Genomic DNA, 20,950 nt, shown 5'->3' with positions numbered 1-20,950 from the left:
CACTGTGCTCCGCAGGATAACATGACCCTCATCTTACTTGTTTACAGCTTTTCATGTGGATTGAAGCCTGCTGTCAAGTTTTTATATCAATTTGAATTCTGTTGACTGAAACTTCCCATGGGAGTTGAATAATGTTTTATGTTCTGCTAACTTAAATTTGGGTAAGGTGGATGTAAAACATGATGCTTCTCAGAAGACAGTGTGGCTTGGAATTTGAGGGTTTGAAAGTTCACCTGTATGTGTGAACTCTGCCGGTCTTGGGCCTTGTCCCCTGCTTGCACTGCGTGATCACATTAGACTTTGGGTTTTAATCAGTATTGTTTTCTGATTTTGTGTATAGGCACAAAAACTTGTCTTGAGCGTTAAGAATTTCAACGAGTCTGAGCTTATCTAGACAACTAATTGTAAGAACAACCTGGAGAGGAGTAGGTATGTTAGCATACTTGCACTTAACGCTGTGTGGATTAAAAGTTCAAGAACAGAGTAAAATATCTCTTGTGGGAGATAGATAAAATACAAATTCTTTTAAAGTAAAACCAGAAATATCAATATGGAGGTAAAAGGGGGGGTTGTGGGGTTTTTTTGGTGTTCTAAATGGTCTTTCTCTCCTTTTTCTGGTAGTAAAACCTGTATCTCTTGAAAATCTTGACTGTGCTAAGGAACAAGAGAACTAATTGATAAAGCATTGCCAAATGCTCCATATAGATATTTTAATTATCTTAATTGTGTGTTTTGTTTTGCCTGCAGTGTCTTGCAGCTCATAGCTGCATGATGCAAGTGTACAGGTTTGTCTGGTGGCTGTTAAGCGTGCATTTGTAGGGAGTAAGCATTCCTTTCACAGGATAGGTAGCTTCTCCACAAATACCCACATATGTATTTTCCATAAACTTGCGTAAAAATGTAATTGCTTGGAAACTCTCTCAAAGCTTTATGCCTACCTTTCACTTAACTTTTTGCAATATAGTCATCCAAGTTCCAATGCTGCAGTGGCCTAAGCTCTTCTAAGGTTTGTAGTAGCCACCTGCTCTCGCTGTCAGTGGCAGCTGAGATTGCTAAGCAACCTCCTTGAACGGAGCTAGCGCCTTGCAGGATGAAGATCTTGTAAGATGTGTGACACTCAGTTGTAGTACTTGTTGCACTTGTGTACAAAAGGCTGTTTTATGAGCAGTTTGACTTCATTTAAAAAGCTTATACTTCTTGTCCCATGAACAAAAAAGTCTGGAAAAAAGCTCTGAGTTTTAGAACAATCACTTTTCTTGTGACAGTAGGGTTTTGTACAGTAAAAGCAGATCTCTCTGAATTATCCTTGGACTCCCTTCCCCATTGGTGGATCTTTGGATCTTTCTGCAGCAGTTTGTTTTTGACTGTTGCTAGTCACGGGAGCCATGAGAAGACAAAATGCATCCTAGCAGCTGCTGTCCATTGTGGTACTTTAATTTGAGGCACTGTTGATCTGAGGAAATACTGCTCTGTAGTGCTTTCATGCTAGCCTACTGTGGTGAATGATTTAAGGTCCATGCACCAAACAAGGGGGAAGTTTAATGACTTCTCCTGCAGCTACAGACCTTTAAATATTAGTGCACAAGCGTCACGTGTTTCCCACCTCTTAAAAGGCTGGATACTAACAAATTAACTGCTTCATAAAGTTAGCATGTCTGGAAGCAGAGAGACTAGTAGAGAAGAAAGCGGAACTCCAGACTACTGAGCGTTAGGGAAATCAAAATAGCAAAACTGTGTTTATCACTGCATATAATGTTTAAGGATCCGGAGTGAAGGGAAGCAAGGGGAGCCAAATGTAGTCACTTTTGATTAATAATAGAAAGTTCAGGGAATGTTATATTTTAAAGGTAATTTTTTGCTATTTCTCCGAAGGACTCCAGGTGTTATTTAAGCCAGGTTGCCATCTGCTTCTGTAACTTAAACTGTATGGGAGCAAGGAAAAGAGCTAACACGCTGTAGTTGAACACAGGATGTTTGGCTTCAAGTCCTGCTTGAATTTCCAAAAGGCCTTGGCCTCTCACTGCTTTGTCTCCTGCTGAAGTCAGTAGGGGCATTGCTGTCCAGCTAGCAAAAGTTAACATTGGGTACCTCTAAATATATAACCTTCCGTTTTGTTGCAACTTCTTCTGCTTTTTTAAAGCAAAGTCAACATATTCCTTTCCTCGTTTGCTTTCTACCTTGATTAGATTGTTGCTGCGTCAGAATATTTAATCTCTTTTCTAGGTGCATTCAGACTCCCTGGCATACTGTGTCTGGCAACACTTGGGGCCTCTGGGTGCTACCATAATACAGTCATTAAACTTTTTTTGGTCAGCAGAGTGTACAAAGCATGAAGTCCAACTGAGACTTCTTCAGCTGCGGTCCGTAAAGATAAGAAAACACTGCTTATATACAGAAATATATAAATCTAATGCATATTGCTCATACCTTCCTTTAAAAATGTGCATATTAATTTTTCTACTTAGATGCAGTGTGAAAGTATGCAAAATGGAGAGTATTTTTTCACTTCAAAATAAGGAGAGACATTCTGATTTGTCTTTAAGTCTTTATTCCTATTCCAGTTTACCATGTATGTAAAGTCTCTGTTTAACTTAAAAAAAATGTGATTAATTGATATTATTTTAGATGAGAGTGAAGTTTTAGCGGTAGGAATTTGGTTTTGCTTTCAATATACCACCTCTAATTAGCTTGGCTGGAGTTTGTTTTTGTTTGGTTTTAGCATCTCTTTCATCATTTCCAGAATTGCACTGGATTCTCAAATGGTGTGTGCTGTAGAAGTGCAGTGGTCCAAACTCTATAAGCTTGAACAATCCTGGAGGGTTTGCTGTTGTACAGCAAGTAATGAATATATCCACTTCTGCCTCCGTCCCACTGTCTTACCACATATTCCTGTCCAGAAATGAGATATGAGCAAGCTTTTCTACTTCTGTCTACAAGTGGAGGAAGATTTTTTTTTTTTAACTTCCCTTAAAGATACTTCTACGCTCCCTAATTTGTAGCCTCTTCCTATTTGCATGTTAGCTTATTGTCTTCCTAGCTTAAATAGGTTACTGAGGACTGAAAAGAGATTTTACCCTCAGGAGAACACAGAACTGTGCAAAATAGTGCACTTTCAAATTCATTGTGAAGAAAGTAACTGAAAGCAGGGGAGATTTATCAAGAGAAACAAAGTAAACTCAATATTTTGTTCTGGGAGCAAAATGCAGACAAATCAAACTATCAAACTGTATTCCTTGCATAGCTGCTAACCTTGCAGATGCCTAAATGTTGCAGGCAACTTGCAGGGAAGAACTCAAGTGACTTAAGAGGTGCAGAGAGCAAACAGTGGGACTTTATAGCCTACTAGTGAAAATGTTCATTGGGGCAAGGAGCGTCATAGGCTTGGGGTTTTGCTCTTGAAGTTGCCTATGTTGTGTTTAGTGAGCAGTGGTATTACTCTGTGTTGTCCAAAAAAAAGTTCCTGGTGTAGACCTTTTCAGGTGACTTAAAAAAAAAAAAAATGAAAACAGCTTGGTGATCCCAAGTGTGCAGTTCTTAGCGAGGTACATATGCTTCAAGGAAGTGTAGGTGCTTGAACGCGCTCTAGTCTTCATTGCTGTCCCTTGGCTCCTCCTAGGCAGTTCCAATCTGAACTTACGGACCGCAGGTGAGTGCGCTTAGCAAAGAGTTTAGTTATAATCCTGTCCTTTGGCACTAAGTATTCTCTAGGTATTTTGTAGAAATTTTGAGTTCCTAATGCAGACTTTGAATCCGCTCAGGTGCAGAGGACCTCATTCACTTCTTGGATTCATCTCCCAGAACTTACCTCTCTGGTGAGGTATTTTGTGTGACAATACATACATTATAAAAGCTTTCCCTTCTGTGACCAGCCTATGAGGAAGGTGAAGCAGCATACAGCCAAGCATTCATATTTCACCCACTGCTTCTCAAATTTTTTTTCTTTTGGGCTACTGTGACAAGTTATCAAAAGTAGGTTTGAACTTTCTTTAACTAGAATTTGGCTGTCTTTCCCACCCTGCCTGTCTCTCTGAGCTGGTGTCTTTCCCACCCTGCCTGTCTCTCTGACCTGGTCTATGTTCAGTTGTTTTCTGGTTGATATTTTTACTTGGAGAATATATACATCTCTTTAATACTAACATAATTATTTCTGTTTAAGAAACATATTAAAATAAAGGGGTTTTGTAATGACTTTTATAAAGCCAATATAGTGACTTTCACTGCTGTGGATACTTCAGGAAAAAAATGCCCCAGTATGGTAAAGTGTACCACAACTTTTTCCATGAATTAGCTGTGAAATTGTTGTCTCCAAAGTTTGAACCTCATCGTTTTCTTATGTCTGCTTTGAACATCCCTACTGTACACTTCCAGGCACTGAGTTTCTTTTGTATAGGGAGAAAAGAGCAGCTTTCTGAGTGCTTTCACTACAGAAACACTAGCCAGAAAACAAAGTACAGAGCCTCTGAGGACCCACAAAGAAAAATGGGTAGAAGAAATAATGACACGTGGGAGAGGGAGACTTGCTTGTGAATGGCATTGAAAGATGGTAGGAAGAAGGAGACTTTTTAAAATAACCATGCTGTACTGTTAGATCTTATTATCCTTTTTGTGTAAGGTAAATAGATGCAAGACACCATGGAATCAACATCGTAAGTACATCTTGCATGTTCTTTCTCTGGAGAGAGATGCTCCCCCCACCCTTTTCTGCCCTATTCTTGTATCAAAGTGGGGGGTTATTCTTGCATTTTTCTCAGTCAAAAATCTCTTTTAGAGACTTTCATAGGAATATCTAAAAGCCCTTTAGAGTTCACTTCGTCATTCATTGTATAATCGCCATTGATACAAATGTACTTTTTTTTTTTTTTTTTAAATAGTGGGAGCACTACAGATGGATTTAAGTAGTGCTGTGGCTCACATGCACTTTGGGCCGGTGCTGCTGCTGAAAAGAAAGCAAACACCAGGATACAGAAATATAAAATCTCATAGAAAAATAAAAGCTATTAGAATTTATTTACCTGCTGCCTGAATTACTACTTTGTTCTCGAGGAAAGAATTGTTTGATTTCAACAGGTGTGTTGAATGTTATTTGGGAATGTTTCCAGTGTGCTGAAGGACTGCAATGCCATCAAAATGAAAACTTCCTTTAGAGCATATGTTCCAATTAATATGGTGTGATTTAAGCAACTGCTGTTCATCTGAAGAATCCTGAAATGTCCAGAACATGTGATGCAAACAGTCTGTTTTGCTTAAAAATGAATAATTGAAGCAGTTGTTCAGCTGGTTTATACTGTCTTAACTCTCTTGAATTCAGTGGATTTTTTTTTTCCTGCTAACCTTGTCCCATTATTCTTTTTCACTGTGTGTTAGTCTTGCTTCTATCAACTGCAGAAGCTATGGAGATCTGAGGTTTCTTTGGCAGTACCTTGCCCCTAGCAGAAAAGTCTTCCTTTGTTCTTAGTTGCATACTCCAGTTTTAGGAGTGGTGTCAGGAGTGGTAAGTCCAGACGTTGATATTCTACATGATCAAAGTTCCTTTTCTCAGCAGGGTATATGGGTAAAAGGTGCTCAGTTTACAGCAGTTAATTTGGTGTTATTAACACTTCCTGCAAACTCCGTTTTGACTGCACAGCCTTCTGTGACATTTGCCAATTTCTCGTTTGAGATGAAATTCCAAATTCAAAAGCTAACGAATAAGGGGCAACAAGCTGCTTTTCCTCTGTTTAAATGGAAACATACTGGCACAAAAGGATCCAAAAATCAATTCATTAGGAATCTGTTTTGTAGAATCTCTGCTTAAATTTCAAGAGTCCTTAGTGTTAAACCATCTAAGTCTTCCCATGAGCTGAACTCTGAATAGTATGTATGCTTAACTGTAGGGCTATTTGGGACAAGGGTGTCAGAACTGATGCTGTATCATGAGGTCCCACTTTGTGCAGAGGTACTGAGTCCATGCCCGGGATGAGGAGCCTAATTAGACAAAAGGCAAACTTCAAAACATGCAAAAGGGAGAATATGAAATGCCTAGTTAAGTCTGTGTGCTCTCTGTGTGAATACAGAATAAAAAATGAGCTAGTTGTACTGATGAGGTCCTTTGCCCCAGTGATACTGAAGACTTGCCCTGTTTTGACATTAGCGGTTAGAGATTGTGGCTCCTCATTCCTCATTCACTGAGGTAAGTTCTTCTCTAGCAACTCCTACTGACACCTACTGAGGTTTTCTGTCCAGCAATGTGCAACTTCTAGTAGCTAAAAAAGAAAAATCTGAGATGGCTCAATGTTGAAATCTGTCATACCAAAGACATGTCATTGGTATGCTGTACACAAATGTTCTCGCTGTAGAAGCTGTTTTTTCCACCCCAAAGACTGCCAAATGACTCATTATTTGAATAATAGTTTTACATTGCTGTACCCAAGCAAATATAAAGGGAAACATCTTAATATCTTGTAATACTCGTTTGTCATCAGTTACTGAGTGTGGATAAATAGGTGTGTTACAAGAGAGCAGTTGCCCTGCAGCTTTATAAGTGCTTCACTACTGTCATAAAGGTGTTGTGCAGTTCCTCCTGTGAAGTAAACCATGTCAACACCATTGTTATTTCCGCATATCAGTAGCGTTATTTGGTGCTTTCCACCCAGTCTCTTGAGCATTCTGCTCATCACAGAAAAGATCTGAAAATGTTATATTTACAAACATTTATGGTTTGCTTTAGAGGCTGAGCAAACTGCTTCCAAATATATATTTCTTTCTTCCAAGAGAGCTAGAGCTGCTGCTCTTTTCTGTTCAGAAGCTCTCCACCCTTCCACTCTGGCTTCAGTCATTCTAACTCTCCTGTTGTTTAGGTGTGGTGTGGAGGTAGCTTTATATTGTCTGGATAATGCCCTGAGTGCTCCTTTGCTTAATGCATATTGTTTGCCTGAATATATTAGTCTTTATAACTAAGCATGTACAAAGCTGTTTGAAGTAGTAAAATCTAATCAGAGCCATGACAGCCTCCATGCTAGGAAATGCACAAGAGGAACTGAAGTTCCAAACATTCTTTTAGCTATAACGGTGCATTGTTCAACACAAGCATGCCCTTTGAAGGCAAGGGGGAGTTTTTATTTCTGACTTACTAGAAGACTCAAAGCCACTTGTAGGTGGTGGCTTCATAAATCACTGCCTCAGTGATGGCTGCTCGTATACTCACTGTGATAACCAAGCCAGTTTTTCCCATGCAAAAAAGCAGATAAGATAATCCTGTATCATTTACCTACTTGCAACACAAACTCATGTAGTCCAGACCTTTTGGACTGTATCCAGTTTCTCTGGCTATTCCAAAGTTCATTAAGAGATAATCAACTTCATGTTTACTATGGGGCAAGAGCAGTTGCATAGGCATAGATGATCTAAACTGTACTGCAAGTAAATAGTCCGTCAAAACCACATTAGCAAATAAATCACAGACTTCTCAAGTTAGATGACAAGCTCATCTGCAAACGTTGAGAGATTGCAATCTTCAGATCCCCTCTCAGTGATGATCTGAAAGGTCATAACTACTCCAAATGATGTCACTACAGGACCTGCTATGGGTATTCAGAGCCAGCTATAGAAGTACAGGACTTGCCATTAAACTCTGATGTTTCCCTTAGCTTTTCCCTTATGGGTGGGGGAGGGCAATTCTGATGTTGTGAGAGCAGTCTAAATCCTGAGCTAAGTCCCTGAAAGGCTGTGCTGGCATGGGGGTGACTGATAACCTGAATACCTGGCTGTATGTAGAGGTGAGCCTGCAAAGGTTACCCTGCCTGATAGGGCCAGATAACACTGTTGGTGTGAGCCAGCCCTGCTCCATCCTGCGTTAGAGGAGCGGGACTGCTGGGGAGCTGTTGTCTCCTGTCTCTGACTCTTACAGCTCACCCCTCTCTTCGCTTTGGAGCTATATATCTTGAGGGTGCTGGCCACATTATAATGGTATATGTGGCTGAAAGACTTTATCACCAACGGTCAGTTTTTCTGCTCCTGTTGCGCAGGTGACCCGTTCAAATTCTCAGCAGCAGAGGGCAGTAACATAAGATTGCCGAAAGTGCATTTTTGGCCCTTGTGAAATACTGAGTTTCACATCTTCATTCAGTTCACATACTATTGTTCAAATATGAAGAAGCTGCTTGTTCTTTTCTCCTTCACACTGCTTTTGTGTGATTGTAACTAAATGCTCTGATAGTACTCTGATCAACTGCACGATGTTCACGACTGAGTTGTTTTCCTGGGCTACAAAACCTGCACTGCGATTGGCAACACACCCACAGTGGTCTTCATTTTGTTTCTAACTGATTTTCCAGAATAATTTGGGAATATGTGGTAGACCTTTAGCTTAGATAGGTTACAGAGGAAAGAATCATCTGTATCGGACTTGACATAGTAGCATGACAGAGAGCAGAAGCAATTTTTGGTTCCTAAGTTTTGCTGCAAAAAGCTTCAGTTGTTGTAGCACCCCATGCATCTACAGGACTTTCTCTTGGTACTGACTGCAACGCCCGAGGATTATTTCATTTACGCTGAACTGGGGAAACGCGGGCCGCGTTGCTGTTCTCTGGGCACTCGGAGGGAAGCGGGTCTTGTTCAAAAACTCGTCTGTGTGCTACGCCTGTGTGAATGCGAATGCTCGGGGGCCGCCTCCACGGGTACCGACTGCTCTTGATTTTGTCACAGGGCTCCCGGTGTTCGGTGATTCTCATAGCTCCGAGTCCCAAAACGTGATACTGTGAGATTTTCAGCTTTTTTTCTTTTCTAGTACGTTTTCAGCTCTTGCTAGAAGTGGCACAGTAAAGCTTAAAAAGGTGAAGCCTACATGCTTAAAGACGACGAGCGGGGAGGGAGGGAAGGCTAAGCTCCTTCGGTTTCAAAACCAATCTTCCCGTTTGTAAAGCCCCATTTTTAAAGGGTGTCTTGGGCCGAGGTCGCGGTTTCTGATCGCCTGCGGCAGGTCCGCAGCCTCTGCGGGGCTGCCTGGAAAATCCGCGGGTGGAAGCGGGGCCGGGGGGGGGGGGAGGGGAGGCGCTGCCTCAGCTCAGCTCCCTCCCACCGCGGGCTCGCCCCGTCCCACGCACGGCCGCTGCGCCCGGCGGCCTCCTTCTCCTTCCCCCCCCGCCCAGCCCAGGGCCCTGCGGAGGGCGGCGGCGGCTGCCGCCCGGGGGGAGGCTCCGCGGGGCGCCCCCCACCCGCGCCGCCCGCCGTCTCGCAGCGGTTTTCCTCACAGGGGTTTCCCTCACGGGGCTGCTCTGGCGGGACCCGCCTCTGGCGTCGGCTCCGCCGGCGGCCGCGGCGCAGGTTACATAACGGCTGCGCCGCGGCGGGGAAGGGAGGGCCAGGCTGGGCCGAGGCGGCGGGGCGGGTTCTCCGCGCCGCCCCGCGTAGCCCCCAGAGCGCCGGGGCCGGGGCCGGGCGGCCCCGCCGTGGGCGGGCGAGCGGGTGAGCGAGCGCCAGAGCGAGCGGCCCGCGGAGGAGGAGGCGGAGGCGGAGGAGGCGGAGCCGGAGCGGAGCCCTGCGGCCCCTTCCCTGCCCGCGGTGGAAACTTGGCGGCGGCGGCGGGCCGGGCGCGGGTGCGCGGCGGTGAGTGGGGGCGCCGGCCCGCCCCTGGCGGAGGGGGCGCGGCGGGGAGCTACCGGCGCGGCGGCGGCGGCGGCGGCGGGCGGGCCGGGCCGCGCCAGGGGGCCGGGCAGCGGGCGGGGAGGCTCGGTGACAGCCTGCGCGGTGCCCCGCACGGCACGGCGGACCGCAGCGCAGCGCAGCGGAGGGGAGCGGCCGCCTGTTGCTCGGCCCCGAGGCTGCGGGCCGGCCGCTGTGCGGGCTGCGCGGGGGCGGCGCGCCCCTGCCCGCGGCCGCCTCGGCGGCCCCTGCGCCTGCCAGCCGGGCTCCCGCCTTGGGTGTTGTCCGCCGTGGGGAGGGGTTGGGGGCCGGCGATACTCTTACAGCCGTATCTGGCGGGCTGAGGAGTGCAGGCACGGTTTCTCCTTGCAAAGATAGCTCCGCTAAGCAGCGTCAGCTCCCTGTGTCGTAATGCGTGTAACGACTCTAGCGCCTGCAATAATAGTATCGCTTCCTAAATATTATAAGCTAAGTGGGTAAGTATTCTTATTTAAGCTCTTAAAAAAAAACCAGCAAGAAACCAAAAGTCGCATCTCTAAACGAGTAACAGCCTGGTAGAAGTAAGTGTTCAGCAGCATTCTGCAACTTTTCCTTCCCGGTTGTCACCTTATTGTCAAATTTCTTTCGCTCTTAGTCCCTGCTGGCAGAAGTCTGATGCGGCTTGCAAGATCCTTGTTTCGCTTCTCCATCCTGTCCTCTCTCTCCTTCAAATCTATTAGATATATCCCAGCTCATCTCTGATTCCCCTTCAGCAGGTCTGACCTTGTCTCCCCTGTTTTTTTCAGCTTGAAAGGTTCCTGGGTTTTCTGCAAGAGCCATTATGCTCATTTTTTAGAGTTTGCTCAACTTTCATATGTAAACACCTGCACCCCGATATGTACTAAGATGCTGTTTTTTCATATGTTAATTTCTGCCATCTCTTCTATTCCCAAATGCTTATTTGTATGATCTGCATGAATTTAGGTCTTTATCCAGGAAAATTTTATTCTTGCAAACAGCTTGTATTCAAACAGGTGATTACACTGAAATCTGCAGGAATGATTGATGCATAAAATGATTAATTTTAAAAATCGAGGTTGCGAGACTGTATTTCTTTTGCAAGTTTATCAAGGCAAGACCTCTGTCATCTTCTTCACCTTAAACCTAAGCCTTGTCATCTTATATCATTAATGAAAAATATTATCACAAAGCTACTCTTACTAGCTCTTTGCTGCTACTTCTGGATGTTGCTTTAAGCCCTTGGCATGCTGCATGCTATTTGAAAACCTTTGCATGCAGTGGTTGTTTTCTAGGGAAGGAATTTAAAAAATGCCACAAAACTTTAAAAGCTGATTGGTTGCTTTTCAAGTGTTTCCCTCTCTTTTTTTTTTTTTTTTTCCCTTTTTTAAAAGCGTCTCAAAACTGTGGTTAGTTGAAATGCACATCAGCTTGGCACGGTCTCTGTGGTTGCCAAGTGTGTGAGCCAGCTGCATCTCAAGGAAATGTAACTCACTGCAGTCCCATTGCGACTATTATTTCAACAAGAAGCAAACGGTTTTTTTTAGTGAGTCACAGGAGCATTGTTCCCTACAAACTAGCTGTCAGGAAGTGGACTCTGACAAAGAGATGGGCTGTCTGTAAAAACAGCTTTCCTCCATGCCCAGTGATCTTTTTGTGTTTTTCATGGATCACACCTTGAGTCCTCTCAGATTCCCAGCAGCAACAGAATTTGCTGCCTTTCGGGGTGAGCTGCTGTAGTGCTTGGCTCTCATACTTTTATTCCTTCTTCTGTTAGTTCTGCCTCTTCAGTCATGTGTTTCACTTACCCTCTTTTCCGTAATAACCCGGCCAAGACTTTTACCGCACTTTCAAGTCCCTTACTTTTTGTCCATGTTTCCTTTGTGTGGCCTTCATGCACTGTCCTCAGTGAAGAGTCTCCACCCTTCCTTTAGTGTGAGCCGTGTTCCTGTGCCCCTTGAAGTTCTCTGTGGCTCCTGAATAGTCCTCAACACCTCTGTGTACGCTCGTGGATCCTCGGTCCCAGGAGCCATAGCTGTACCTACATGACTTTGAAGAGCAACACCACTGCCTGGGGGGATGCTCCAAACCTAGCACCTGCCTCACAGCTTCAGAAAAGATAGCTGACCTTCATCTTTTAACATAGGCTCTGTTGGAAATGAGGCTTACGCCATCCCTGAATACCTGTATGCACATGCACCTTCGTATCTGTCCCTTAAATAATATTTTGTTCCCATTGACCAGTTTCAACCAAATATGACATAAGTGGAGCAGTTTCAAGGTTTTGTAAAAATAGGGTGACAGGCAAACACAGCTGTAGGGTCAGATATTTGTCAGTTTTCTCCAATGACTGAATGGTGCATTCAGATGTGACTGCCTCCATGTGAGAAGAGAAGAAGGATTTTTCTGGGTAAATTCCCCTAAACTGGCATCTCCCTCAAAGGTTTGAGGAGGACAGATGACTCTAATTTGATACATTGAATTATGAACATGGAAACAGCAAATCTTAGAATAGTTCAGTGTAAGCATTTAATCAACCAAGAGACACAGTTCTATAGGAAATCTGATTTCCTGAGTTGTGCTGGTCACAAAGCTCTTTGTTTTCACATTGCTGCATCCCCAGGGCACAGCTCTTGCTGCCTTTTTCTACCAGGCACACGTGTGCACAAGTACATCAAGTACAAGAAGGGCTATGATCTCAATAGTTTCTTTAACTGTAATTTATTTTTGTCAACAATTGGCTGACAGTTTCAAAACTTATTGAAGATGATAAGCCTAATTCCCATAAGAAATGAGGCAAAATTGATCATTGCTCATCCTAACTCAGAATGATGTATTCCTTGGTGTGGCTGGCAGGGCAAATCCTGGATCATTTGTAGCAATGACACAGTATTGGCTTTTTTAAGCATTAGGCCTTATCTCCTGTAAAAGGGGTTTCTTGAACAGCTATGGTCTGTCCTGGAAATTTGTTCTGAGGTAGATACAGTACAATGAGGTACATTGTGTACACTGAGATACATACAGGAGCAATCGCATCCTTAGAAAGAATTCCCTTAAAACTGCATCATACATGTCCACTTAAGGATCGTGAGCAAAGTTTGAAACCTAGTGATTTGGTCATCTCAAAGGAAGAAGCTGTCTGGTAACGAAATATTCTTGAGCTCCAGGGATGCTGACAGAGTGTATGATTGGCAAAGGAGTTCCTTATTTGGCACAACTACATGAAAGCAAAGTATTTAGTCAGCTGAGATCCCCAGGAGCAAAAGCCGGGTTCCTAAATACCTCTGTGAGTCTGGCCTAAAGCCTCCATCTGCCCTGTTGTAAAAGTCCATGAAGTGTGAGCTGTGGAAAGCTTTTATTACTGTGACATAGTTCTTCAGTGATGCTCACTGATGGTCAGTAATGTCTCTGCTTTGTCAGGCTTGATTTGACTGTAGTTCTGTGAGATTTAAAAACACAAAGCAAGTGTTCATGGCCTTCTTAGTGGTAGAGCCCAAACTGGACATCTTTGAATTTTGTGAAGGTTTTCATCTGAAAGGTAATTCCATTGCTTGTATCTGATATTGGCATATGTATCTAGGAAGGTAGAATTTTCTTATACAAATTCTTACATGACCAGCTGCAGTATTATCAGCATCAACTGAAATGTAATTCTCTTCTTTTATTTGAAAATGTACTGTTCTTTTTTGCTCTCTGGTGCTTGAATGTTTAGGGCATAAGCCTTTGCCTCCAACCAATAGAGTTACAAAGAAACATAGTCTTTTTCAGTGATAGTGAAAAACCTTGCATAAGCTCTCTTCTCCAGAGATGAAGCTTTAAGTAAGTCGCCTTCTGCAAGAATCGATGACTCTGCAAGGTGCTGAACTGCAGCGGGATGAAGCCAGGGCAAGCAGTAAACACACAGTTTGTTAGGCCTTGCTCTTGGCTTCCCTGATTCATGGAGTTAAAGTGGAGCAAACCAGTGCTTATGAGATTATATTCCTACATTGCTAACGATGCATAAATTGAATCACAGGATGATAGTTGCGTTCATTACAGCAAAAATGACTCATGGAGTTTTGAGCTCTGGGGCATTTCATTGCTGCTGTCTTAAATGGCCCCACCTCAATGTCAAGATAAAGATGCTAAACCTCTTTGATAGGGAAGGGCATTCTCATTGACACTTACCATATGTTGGGTTAATAAGCAACCTTTGATGGCCTGTTCTGTCTGAGCGCGCAGCTTAATTGTATTACTAGGCAAAATGCAGTGATTTTAAAGAAGGTGTGGATTTGTTTGTTTCCCCTGGGGTTCTTGCTAACTGGCCTACTTCCTTTAGCAGAACTAATCTTTCGTGTCTCCGTCGGTGCCAGTGTCTCTTCTGTATTACACTTAAACAGAAGACATGGGCCTAATATGAAGTCCTTCGTATCAGGGAATTTCAAAGGGAATTTGTGCTTCGACTTTAGGCTGAGGGTTAAGTGGCAATCGGCCCTGGGATCTCACTGAAACTGAACAGATAATGTAGCATGAAATAATGTACTGGAAGAAAATAAATGAGATAACAAGACACAAGGAGAACCATGAGGTCATAATTTACCTGGAATTCAGATATCAACCTGTGGATTGCTTGTTTTGTTTGTTGGTGGGATAGCTTGTCCTGAGGGACTTAGTCATATAGTGCCTGTCACGAGTGAATCCTAGAAATATTCTATTTAGGGCCACGTGCTGCTTCTCCTGCAGTTAATGATAGAAAATATCCACTGGCTTTACTAGGAGAGCAATCAGACCCACCAAAGCCTCTGGGCTCCCTTGAGCAGTAGGTGAATATTACTCTATCTGTAGGATAACTGAACAAACTAAGGTATGTGATGTTGTGTTGTTTGCCCAGGTAACACAGAAATTCATTGACAGACTCAGGAACAGCAGCAGAAGTCCAACCAGCAGCCCATATCACAGGCTTCCTGTCCAAGACATGTTCTTTTCACTGTTGAAGAGCAACAGCACCTTGTAATCTCAGTGAATGCCGTGCCTTGTGGGACTAAATAACAGAAGATTGAGGAAATTATCTTTGATGGAATGAGAGATGTTCTTCAAAACTCCTTGAAAATACTTATTTTTGAGAGCACGTGTCCCTGTGAGTATTGATCTGATCCAGACTGGAATTCTCCTGAAGCGTTCACAGAGTTTTGCTGAGCAAAAAACATACTCATCAAGGCCTGTTTTCACGACTCCCAAACAGTGTATGAGTTGGATGTTGCTGAGCACATGGCCATCCTTCTTCTCCCAATGGGTGATTCAGAAGAGTCGAGTTCTGTACCGCAGGTTTCCTGCATGATGTTGAGTGAGTGTGTATGGTCAGAGGTTTAAAATGTGACTAGTGATGTTGGGTGCTCAATGGATCTTTGAGTCTGGCACTGTAGTCAGAGGCTGCTTTTGAAAAACAGGCCCTACTTAGAGCAACAGTATATCCACCTGTGATACCGGGATACTGACATCTCATCTCACACGGGGGACACACTGTGCATGGCAGCTGTTTTGTGAGTCACTAGGTTGGAGGGTGTCATGGGCAGGACAGAGTAAATGGCCCGCACTGGATATGGATATTCACGTTTACTTAGGAACTAGTTTGATCAGAGTTTTTACCCTGGGAAACTATCACACACACTCAGTTACAACAGCAAGAAGAAATGAATTTGTGGAGGCGGGAGGATGTAAGGATTATTTTTGGCTGTGTTTTCTCTTAGCCTTGTGTAGCAGTGATGTCTGATTTAAACCATTGCATGCTTTTATTGTTTTACTGTTATAATGAGGCAGTTCTAGGGGAAAAACATGTATTATGCCTGAGCGAGGAATAGTTTAAGAGATAAAATAGCTGGTCTCTGTCCAGATTTTGTACCTTGTAATGAGTATAGCCTGAAAAAGCTCAGCGAGGCTGAGGATGGAAAGTGTACAGTCACTGATGTACCTGCTGTGCTTTCGCTTAGATGGAAAGGCAGGACCATGCGAGGAAACGTGCCCATGCCATTAAGATTATGTGAGTAAATAAACCAATCTTTAGAGCTGTCAGTTCTTCCCCAAGCAATACATTTTCTTTAACTTAAAGGACTTAATGCAGAAATCTCATTGCATGATTGCTCGTGAGTTTCTGTGCGAATGCGGTAGTGGTCATGTGAATGGCAGATGGCATGGTTGGCAAATACAGGTGACATTCCTTATGTAGGTCAGCAAGAAAGTTCTACAGCTGCAGTTGTTAGACACAGCAGGCTCAGCATGGGTTTTGCGTGTAAGGTGTGCAACTAATAATGCTAGCTGAGTAAACACCAGAGAAGCTTTCATCTTTATTTAGATCTCCACCCAGAGAGTACCCAAGAAAAAATGCTCTTGTTACTTTGTCTTGTAAGTCAATAGGAGTCATGGGAGAAGTCTTGGCTCTGTGACAATATTGCCATCAGCTTCACCAAAGCCTGGGATTTTCCCTTATATGCTCAGATTGTAGACCTAAAGACTGAATTAGTTGCTCTGTCAGTGAGTGCATATTGCTAGTATGAGACAGCAATCTACAGAAAATATCTTCAACCTTAAAGAGGAAAAAAAGTCAAATATCTTTACTAACCTTTTTTTAGTATAGAAGCTTCAAATCCCTATGTTGTAGAACTTCTCCCCTGTCCCTTGTGTCCTTGTTCCCCAGTTACTGATTAATTTTTAAGGTATTTTTAATGGAGAATTAATTCCTTTACTCAGATTTTTTTGGCTTCTCAAATCTGGCTCCAGGCGTGACTGTTTCTCTTCTGAAGCACTGCAGTTGGAAGGCAATGCCACTGCAGCTAAACTCTTGGCCCAGTACTGAAGGTTTTTGTCATAAAAATGGTCCTGTTGTGAAGACACTTGAAATGATCATTCCCTGCCCTGATAAAAGCTTATGTATCAGTCTAGAATTGTGAATTTAATGACTGGGGAGATGAAGAACAAGCGAGAAAGAAAATGAAGGTAAAGTAACAACAGGAGTTATTGCAAGGAGTTAAGGGAGCAGGAGCCAGTCAGTGTTTCTGCCTGGCATGCTAGGTTGTGCAGTGCTATCACATCTGTGCCATCCGTGCCCGTCCACAGTATGACCAGCTTTCGTCACCTGCATATCAGCCCAGAGCTTGCTGCACACATCCCTGTTTCACCGGCAGACGCCTTGTACCTTCTCTAATGCCATGGAAGAGGAATATAAACATCTTCTGTCCATTTGCAAAAACTGTTCTTCTTTAGACGCTTCCTTTAGAAGTGTGTTTGCATGTCCAGCTATTGTGTACTGCGAGAATTCTAATTATGGAGCAAGGCTGTCACTAGCTTTCTGGTCTGCAAAGTGCAGTAGCATTCGCTACCTAATAAAGGGGCTGAAGGTGTTTTAAAAGCCATTCTTATAAATAAATATATGAACACATTTAATCTCCTTGCTTTAAACGTCACAGCCCTTCTTTTTTTCCTAAAGCCCTGCTAGTGTTGAGTAGTTGTAGTTGCAAATAGATAATTTTTCAGTTAAGCAACTATGCCAACAGCTGACCCTTTTTTTTTTTTTTTTTTTAGTTTTGCCCAAATCATATTAGACATTTTTGAGGGTTTATTTTTTTTCCATGCCAAGAGATAAATTCAGAATACTACTTTTATTGTTAAATGGAACAGAGCATAATAATTGACTTGATCTGGCCTTTCAGACGCTCAGCTTGGAGGGAAAACACCCGTGTTCACATCCCTGCTCTGCCTGTTGATTCATTGTTTACACAGAGTGAAATTGTACCAGGAGGAGACTGAGAACTTGGCACCTATCTTTGCCACCCCTGCCCCAGTGCATCCAAGTCCAGTACTTAAGACAACAACTTGAATATTTGGTATGGGTGTTGCTTTTTAGAGAAGTCCTTTCGCAGCAGATTCTTTGGAGAGTATCAACTGTGTGGAGAGCTCTTACCTATTAACGTTGATCTGATTCAGAATAAAGATATACTTAGAAATATGAACTTTCCCATAAGATGGAAATTTTGATTCCCACACATCCCTAGCCTGTTAGTGAGAGACCAGCTTCCACTTCTGGCCATCCTGTGATACCAACCTCCACTTACACTTGGTTGATTTTCACCTGAGCTCTTTCACACTTTTTTCCCCATTCTTGTCTTTACATGTCAACGTTCCCAAATCCATGCCGTTACACTCTCTCAAATGCCTCCTTAAAACTCTTTTACTGCAATGTCTGTGGAAATTTGACAGCAGTTAACCTGCTGCTGGTCTGACTGTGGCTTTTCATGCTGACTAATGCTGCCTTGTTGCTTCTGTGCGTTTTGCCCTCTGTCTGCATCCATCTTCTTTTCCACCTGGGTAGGAACCTCTGCAAGGTGAGGGTGCCATCGTTGCCCTGCGCATGCCACCTGCAGCATGGAGGAGTGCTGATGTACCGCTGGGACCCTGAATTTCTGCAGGGTGGAAAGATACATAACGCAACCATGTCTTTGTTCTCGGAAGAAAACCGTTATACAATTACTCTGCTGCTCTGTTTTATCCTTGAGGGGTGTTGTGGCTCTTTGTCAGAGCTCTGGCAGCACTTTGTAATTCTGTGGACAAGTACGTGACAATTTCTGTCCCCTAAACAGTTAGAGGACTTGCTCCTGATATACCACTACCTGTTCAAAGTTGCAGATGTCTACTGGGTAATGAGGCCAGTCTGTCCAGAGTATCGTTTAAGTAGGGTAGGTTAATCAGTGGGGCAGGGTATCCTTTAACTCAATGGGCTGCACTGAGTTTGCAGAAATATGTTTCCTTTGCAGTGTGTGTAGACTGTCAGCTAATCTAAGACCATCTAACTATTTTCCCTGGAGATATAGTTGAATCCATGTTTGAACATAGAGTTGTCTGGCTACAAAAGGTGCCATTCAAGTGCCTGCTTCTAACACAACAGCAATGATGGTGGGACCGAGGGGTAGGAAAAATACTGTTCCATCCCTCACTGAACCTGGAAGTAGCATCCTTTGTATGGGAGGGAAAGGTGGGTCAGGTACTGTGGGAGCATTCAGTGTGTTTTGCTGAAACTGCAGTTTCCTTTTTAAAGTACAGACAAAGTTTAAAATCAGATTGGATCTGAAGGGAATTGTACTCTGTGTGGTAATTTGGGATTTATATATTTAAAAAGTACTGTGTTTTGATACTAACTTTCTGAAAGTTTTATGGGGAATTGCCAGATTTCTTCTGACTGTTAGTTTAATCCTTTCATTGCTCATTCCAGATTGTGGCTGTCTCTACTCACCGGGGTAGCTGCTAGGCTCCATTGCTTTCTAGGTAGGTCGTCAAAAGAGACTGCTTCTTATTGCACTTAGAAGTGACTATGTATTGCTGATCTTAACCATATATGTTTTGCTTCTTTAGTATTGATAGTCTTAGAGGGCTGTGGTAAATTTATAGTGGCTATGGGATTTAACACAGGAGAAAGAGAGTAGGGAAAAACCATGTGAAGAAGTTCATTTATAGGCGTTTTAAGTCCTGCCTCTCAAACAGCAACGCAATCCCAAGACGAAACTGATTTGGCTTTCAGATAAACGGACCTATTCTCTTGTTTACGTTTCTCCGGGCATCATATCTTTTAGCCTGCAAACTGAAGTGTTTCGAGATGTTCTTATGATTTCGAGGGATCATTCAAGTCAGCAAAAGGCTAACTAGACCATTCCAAAACAGCCGGTAGATCAGTTCCCTCCCTGGAGTGCACTGACAATGTTGCTAACTCCTAAGATGTTCCTCGTCTTCTGTCTCCTGATTGTTTTTACCGTTAGTGGCAAATCTCTGCACTCAGTTGGCTGCATTGGGATCACTATTGCAAATAGGAGTCGCAACATAGCTTAGACTACTGGTCTCCAGTAAATATTCTATATTAGCAGCTCTGCAGGGTTAGCCTGATGCAGAGTTTCTATCCCTTTGCTCTTCTTTCGCTTAGATTTTCATCCTGTCTCTGTTCTTCAGCTTTTCTTCATGTTGCTTTCCTCTGTTATCCGATTCCATCCAGAGTGGATGGAGATGGTCAAAAGTTTGATCCTCATTCAAACCTGTTGACCTCTAATTTGGAAGGAGAATTTTAATCCGCTTCCTTTTCACTGTGATTTCTTCACCTTTCCTACTTGCATTTACTGTAATCCTAAAAAATTCTGCTTAGTGTAGTACAAATTATGATACAGAGAAACTGCAAAACTAGAGGGATTTTTTTGGCCATATGGACTAATTGTGGATTTACAGTAGCTTGAGTGCAAGTGGGATCTGGTTTGGCCCTGGAGTATGTTAACTAGATTTATACTATTAGGAAGATGTAAGTGGCAGTGAGTTGGTAGATAAAACCATTTCAGTGCAAGTCTAGCAGCAGAAGTCCCCAGAGGAGTCATAATTAGTTGAAGGAAAATGCTGCTTTGTATTTTCCAATAGTTTCAGAGAGTTGGGAAGCAGACACATCATCACGCACTCGATCATGAGAGACAGCTAATGTATAAAAAGTGCATTCCATTCAGCCAAATTGTGCCAGCACTGGTGTTGCTTAAAAATATTGGCTAACCTCTTCTTCGCATTGCACAGTTGTAACTGAGAGCGGAATCTAGATTAGTGTGTCAGTCTGGGAAGGAAATCTCTTGCTAGGGAGCTGAGAGTTTAAAAAAAAAAAAAAAAAGTGGAAGATAAATTGGCTACAAATGAAAGTGATATTTATGTTACAGCCAGTGATTTCTAAAAATCTCAGCTCTGAAATGTAGCTATCTGCACTTTTGCTTTTTGCTGTTTTTCATGCTGAGTGTTCTGGACTAATTCCTGTTCAGCAAACATCTGCCAGGCATAATAATTTCAAGTATTAATCCTTAAAGGAATTAACCAGCTTGTTAGTAGATGACCTGAACTCTAGGTAGTTTCTGGGGATTATTGCTATTTAAATCTTAGTCATCTTCCAAACAGTGGCAGCATGCCATGCTGTGTGGTTCCCCCCCGCCCAGTCTGACTGGTGTTTAGGTTGCCTTCCTCTCTTGCCCCTACCATGTGGTAGGAAGCAGAGAGGAAATCCTGTTCTGCCACTGACATGAGTAAGAAGAAACCCGTCAGTTTCTCCTCCCGCCAGACTTGCTAATGTTAGCTGCACTGAACGGTTATAACAACACCTCGCACAGGCAGCTTGAATTGTGCTTGTGGTGCTGAAAACCCACAGAGTAACACCGCAGACTTTTGCCTGTCTTTTTTTCTGGAATCCATAGGATCTTGGTAAGATTTCTGCAGAATTTGTTAATTTTATTTCTTAAGGAAATGAGGTTTTCGTGTCCATGCTGCGTGTCTGCGTTTGTCCCCCTTTTTTGGCTCCTGA

At 43.2% G+C, this 20,950-nt stretch overlaps 1 protein-coding gene across 10 annotated transcripts in view; it reads left to right on the top strand.

The window, feature by feature from the left end:
• The first annotated feature begins 9,424 nt into the window (after window positions 1–9,424).
• Window positions 9,425–20,950, top strand: part of SYNE3 (spectrin repeat containing nuclear envelope family member 3) — a 70,431-nt gene continuing 58,905 nt past the window's right edge. For 3 of the 10 annotated variants that reach the window (XM_068946965.1, XM_068946968.1, XM_068946971.1), the window contains exons 1-2: window positions 9,425–9,582; window positions 14,486–14,731. In XM_068946965.1, the coding sequence (XP_068803066.1) occupies window positions 14,674–14,731 (58 nt within the window). In that variant the 5' untranslated portion in view covers window positions 9,425–9,582; window positions 14,486–14,673. Of the gene's footprint in view, window positions 9,583–9,945; window positions 10,095–14,458; window positions 14,732–18,853; window positions 18,907–20,663; window positions 20,851–20,950 lie in introns of those variants that run through there. The other 7 variants (XM_068946974.1, XM_068946972.1, XM_068946970.1 and 4 more) reach the window with 6 other exon arrangements.

Source organism: Struthio camelus, chromosome 5 (genome assembly GCF_040807025.1).
Source record: "Struthio camelus isolate bStrCam1 chromosome 5, bStrCam1.hap1, whole genome shotgun sequence".
NCBI classification, from domain to species: Eukaryota; Metazoa; Chordata; class Aves; order Struthioniformes; family Struthionidae; genus Struthio; species Struthio camelus.
This window is presented reverse-complemented; position numbering and strand designations above follow the sequence as displayed.